Below are 6,000 nucleotides of genomic sequence, written 5' to 3' on the forward strand. Positions count from 1 at the left end.
GCCATGTACCAAAAGTTTTTTGGTATAAACAGAAAACCTACATCAAATATGGAAAATAAACTAAGTTACCCGTTCGAGTTTGAAGAACTAGTTTGCTGGTATGACAAAATTTTGGAAATGGGTTTGGGTTTGTTCGTACAAAAACATGTAAATTTTATATTATTTACACACACACACATATTTATGAAACCTAGAGGCATGCTTTAAAATTAGAATGTCTCATATTATCATAAAATCATATGATTTAAACAACAAAAACACCATAAACTATAAAACTTGTAATCATAGCATCATGAATCATGATCATACCATCATGTATTCCAAGTTCAACATAAAGATTCAAAACATTATAATTAATTCATAACAGTAAGTTCAAGTATCATTGTTTCAAGTTCAACTAATGGATTAAACATATATTAATATTCATCATCATCATCATCATCTTTTCCATCTTCTTCTTTGACACTAGTTGACTCGGCAATAGAGCTAAGGCCAATGGAATCAGCAGCAACAGTAATAGTATTGGTGTCAAAATCTTCAATTGCAAGATGAGAAGTAGAAGCATCCAAGTCTGCAAGCTCTGCATTTACATCCCACCTCTTCGTCTCCCCTTTGTATTCTTTACTCTTGTGTGAGAGGAGACGCAAGTTGTAATTCACATATACCAAGTTCTTCGCTCTTTTTGATTGCAACCTATTGCACTTCACTGAGTGAATGAAAGAATATGTGCTCCAATTTCTTTCTGATGCAGATTAACTAGCAACTTATGAAGATATGACAAAGTAAACAATTAAAATAAAATTATTAATCTCGATTCTTATAATTTCTAGCAATTTATGAAGACATAATAAGCTTATAGTAAAATTTTTCAAATCAAATTTAGTTGTGGCATAATTTTGATTGCAAGGGGCTGCAACAATTGGAATTTTTTGCCATAGAGGTACCACCAACTATGCGCATCCTTCCTAAACCGATAGTGAAAAGCATCATTACTTAGACATTTTGCATCCACAAATTGTATGAACTCATCCATAATCAAATCTCTCATATAATCATTAGGAAAGAGTCTTTCCAATGTTGCCTTGTATCCATTAGTCACTTCTAAATTTCTATAGGGTGGTAGCCTTTCTGGTAGATCAGTATATTGGGTGCTATAGTATTTGGGCGTCAATGCATAGGCAAGCAAATGTGAAGTGGTCATTTTGTTCCAGCATTCTACAACAACTGCTTGCAATTGTAAGAAGAAGGTCCCTTGAGGATCTTCTTGTTTTTCATTTACAATTTGCTTCATCTTCTCAAGCATTGAGTCTATGCCATCATAGATCTCTACAAGGTAAGGCCTATCTATGTCAGCATACCTAAGCATGCTCATAATGGGCTCGGTGTACTTAATGAGTTATTCCACATGTTCCCATCATAAGTCATCCAATATCCTAAGCTTTATTTTGGTTGTGCCCTTTCACTGTTGCTTTGCCTTAGCATAGCCTAATTGTTGCTGATTACCATATTGGAAAGTGCCTCTTTAACTTGCACAAGTCAACTCAAGATGATTAAGTTTGATGCAAAATGTGTCTCAACAACTTGTAACATAAAATAGAGCAAAAATAATACAATTATTAGATAAATACTTTAGAAAAGAATACACATTACACAATCAAAATATTAGAAATTGTAAGATTATTTAAAAAAATTAAATGACTAACTTGAGTTTAGACTCACTTACCTTCAATAACTCAAAATGTGAGAACATTTTGAATATTCCTCGATGCATGTGGTGGTTTGTGATGAACATTTGGATGTTCTCAGCCTTTGCACACACCTCCTTGATCCACTCAATATTGTTCTGAATCCTTTGTAGCATAAGATTGAGTGAACATACCGCACAAGGTGTCAAAAAATATGCTAATATTTCTCTTCAACTAACAAATAAATCAACAACTTAACAATTCTTTTCGTTGTCTGTTAATGACTTGGACAACATTTTTAGCACCCACTTTTTCAATGGCAGAGACGATAATATTTGCAATAAATGACCCATCTTTTACTTGCCCCTTCCAGTCCACTGCCATAAAAAACATTACCCCTTTAGGGGACTTTGCCAAAACATTGATCAATGGATGATTTCTATCATCTTTCGACCCATCTGAAACACTTGTTACCCCTATCTCAATACATGAATCTTTTATGGGCTTCAATTGCTCATAAATCAACTTGACCTCTTGATCCAACAAGGTGGTTCTTAATCTCTTGAGAGTCAAACCCGAGGCCCAAATAACTTGAAGGAGCTTCATTAGCACATCTCAACATCCTCTTTTAATATGGAGGGTGAACAACATTAAAAGACAGCCCATTTGCATACAATCATCTTGCTGTATCAATATCGGGAATTTCCCTACTTTGATTTTGAAATGTAATTTCAAGCATAAAAGAGGAGAGCGTCGGGAAAATACCATCGATGGCAATAGCAATAAAACAAAAAAAGCCCAAAGGGAATGAAATCCTCCACAAATGTTGTGATAGAAGATCACCCCTTCTATACTACCTTAGTGTAGTGTCTACTTTTATGCTTGAGCTTTGTGGTGTGGTCAAATTAACTGTTTTTCAACTTTTTTATGAGGATAGTTTAGCAGATGATTTTAAAATTAATTATTGGTCCATGCTTTGATTGGTTGAACCATAGTTTGCAAACTATGCAAGAACTCTTCAAGTTGCTAAGTAATCTCTATTTTTTTTGGTTGGGCAATTTTTCACAAGGTTAACTTTTGAATTCTATTTAATAAACAAAAAAACATGGGTGAAAATGTTGATGTAGTTAAAATAATAAAATGCATTCACATGTTTTTGCTATAGAACCACTCATTTTTTCTTTTGAGATGTCAATTTATAGTTTAATTTTATTTTGTAATTGACTTATACAATTTGTCTTTTTAAAGAGATTTTAAAATGTTAGTACCTAACTTGCCGAGTTTTTGTCAAGTATTTGAATTGAAAATTTTGGGCTTGCCAAGTACTCTCTAAGTCCGAGTTTGCGAACTCTAGTTTGAACAACAAGATTATTGCTGGTTATAAGTTGAAATCCCTTTCCAAGTCATATATCTGTTTTTGGTAAAAAAAAGCCAAAAACTAGGGGGCTGGCCCTTTACAACAGTGGCCTTTTACAACAGTGGTGGAACAACCAGCAAAAACCTGCTGACAACCAGCACAAGACCAGCTGGCAACCAACACACAACCAAACAGTCCCCCTAACGGTTCATATCAAAAACATAATAAACAGTATACCAGTATATAGAGTTACTAGTATTCCTACTTTTAAAACCAGCAGAGTTTAACAAATTAACAAACTGCATGTAGGTGGTCATTGCATCGTACCACCTACAGCCCATAAACAAGTTCAGCATAAAAAACAAAACCACCAACAGCAGATGGGGAGAGACTAGAAGAGTACCAAAAGAAAACTAAAACCAGGAAGCCATTAACTAGCCTCCTTTTTCTTTCCCTTCCCAGCCATGAGAACCTTCGCCCAGTCATCAACGAGGAAGCTATAAAGAAGCTTCATGTCCTCCTTTCCAAGGTTCTCCTCCACCGTTAATGTTAATGTTAAGGTCATCTGTTAATGTTACATTGGCATTTTATTTGCCGGGCAAAAAATACTTCATATTTTGTCTAATTATGATGTCATTTGATTGGATTTCAATGCCAAACAGAGTTAACAAACCTACCTATATGTTAGCGAAATGGGTTTTCTGCCATAGTCATTTTGGTATAAAAGTATATAATTCTGGTATTTAAGATGGTGTGCTTTACTTTCCAGAATTAAATATTTTTACAGTATTAAGAATGTTCAAGACATCCAAATATTCCTCGACTGATTCTTATTTGTAGTCTAGTGCGCAATTTTGAGAATTAAGACAACTCTTGTTGCATTCAAGATGACTGCATGTCAGAAACAATGTCCGTATGAGAGATGCTGATCTACTGAAGTTCTAACTCCACAAATGTCAAAATGCTTTATGGCCCACTCAAATTAATCTTCATGGAAATGGCAGCTAATATTCACCTAGTTAGAGATGTATTGACCTGTAAGAAAAGACAGAACTAGTGTCACATCAAATTTTATGCGGTGGTCAAAGTAGATGAGAAATGTTTGGAGGATGTTTATTTTGATTGGAAAGCTATTGCATTCCAGCTGTTATGTTTGTTGATCGGGAACTAAGAGGATTTTCTAAGTTCTTCTTACATTGTGGATTAACGTCATTTAATATTTAGGGGAGAGATATTTTGTGCACTCTTATGTTTATTAAATTGTTTATAAGATTGTTTTTTTATTTTCTGCAGTTGGAACTTAGAAATACATATTCTAATAGATCAATTTGATTTTTGTAGCCAAGAGTTGAAGCTCCAATGGTAAATGCACGGATAAGAAAAGCTGTGAGAGCAGGACATGCAAAAGTAGGCTCTGTTGGTCCTCCCATGGACTTGGCTTATGATCATGAACACTTGGGTGTTGGACCAGAAACTCTTATTCAGATAGCAGAAGGCAGGCATCCATTCTGCTCGACCCTGGTTAATGCAAAGAACCCTGTTGTTGTTGTTGGGGCAGGGATTTTTGATCGTAGGGACAAAGATGCTATCTTGGCTGCAGTTGATATTATTACAAAACATGCTAAAGTTATCAGGGGTGACTGGAATGGGCTTAACTTTCTTCTGCTGAATGCTTCTCAAGCTGGTGGTCTGGATCTTGGCTTGATTCCTGGTGCTGGTTCAACGACTCCCATGGAATCTGCAAAGTTCATTTACTTGCTAGGGGCAGATGAGATTCCACTCGATAAAATTCCAAAGGATGCATTTGTTGTTTATCAGGGACATCATGGTGACCGAAGTGTTTACCGTGCTAATATAATTTTGCCGTCTGTAGCTTTTAGTGAGAAGGAAGGAACATATGAAAATACAGAAGGTTATACCCAGCAGACTACTCCCGCAGTACCCACAGTTGGTGATTCCAGGGATGATTGGAAAATTCTTAGAGCCCTATCTGAAGTATGTGGTGATGCACTCCCATATGATACAGTTGGTGCACTTCGTGCACGTATACGAGCTGTCTCTCCCAATTTGTTTAGAGTGGATGAAAGGGAACCTGCATCAGCATGGATTCGAGATTTGAAGCCGGAATTCAATCCTAAAATGAGCTCAAAGCCTTTTGGAAATGTTATTGATAACTTCTACATGACTGATTCTATAACCCGGGCATCAAAAATAATGGCTCAATGCACTGCATCATTATTGGGTCGGGAATAGTAAGTAATCTTCAAAGTTTGTTTTGTGCAGTCGGTAAAAGTTTTCGCAAGACACAATCTTAACCATTTTCATTTCTGGGATGCTCGATATCTATCATATCCTTGGCTGCAGTGGTGACAGAACGTACTCATCTGATTTTTACTTCTATCTCTCATTTTGTCAGATGCATCTTTAATATTTATGCGTGTTTATGGAGGTTGCATTTCTTCTAGCCCTTGGAAATGATCAAATGCAGTTAGTTAAACTTTCCTTCAAGCATGACCATTCAATTCCTTGCAACTTTCTCTGTGCAGTACAGAGGACTTTGAGCTGTCAAATGTTAAATTGTTAATGAATGGGTCTATAACATATGTTTATGATTTGTTGGATGGAGCATTGTTATTTTGGACGGCAAATAAGTCTTCTGAAATAATGTGTCACTATTGGTTCAATTTTCTATTCGTTCTACCTAAATACATTTAAATTAGACAGTTTGTGCACATGATTTTGAAATGGCATCTTGTGTAATTTTCTTGGAATTTTAGCAATTTTATTTTTATTTTATGCCAATTTGAGAACTTCCTGAATTTTCTTTTAGTTGCAATGGATTGAAAATATATGTAGGTTAAAACATAATAAGGTATAATCTGTTGCTGCCCCTTATGTTAGAACTGTATTTGAGATGAATGTTTCCTGCTTGTTTATGCCATATTTTGGAACCGTAGT

General features: G+C 35.5%; 1 protein-coding gene across 1 annotated transcript in view; it reads left to right on the top strand.

Annotated features, from left to right (window-relative positions):
• EMB1467 (NADH-ubiquinone dehydrogenase) overlaps positions 1-5,774 on the top strand; it is a 58,051-nt gene extending 52,277 nt beyond the window's left edge. Inside the window, exon 5 of the mRNA XM_089831912.1 lies at positions 4,384-5,774. Within this exon, the coding sequence (XP_089688038.1) occupies positions 4,384-5,295 (912 nt within the window). The 3' untranslated portion in view covers positions 5,296-5,774. The remainder of the gene's footprint in view (positions 1-4,383) is intronic.
• Positions 5,775-6,000: the final 226 nt, after the last annotated feature.

The sequence above is a fragment of the Cupressus sempervirens genome, chromosome 5, assembly GCF_028749045.1.
Source record: "Cupressus sempervirens isolate cs-2001-9-10 chromosome 5, ASM2874904v1, whole genome shotgun sequence".
NCBI classification, from domain to species: Eukaryota; Viridiplantae; Streptophyta; class Pinopsida; order Cupressales; family Cupressaceae; genus Cupressus; species Cupressus sempervirens.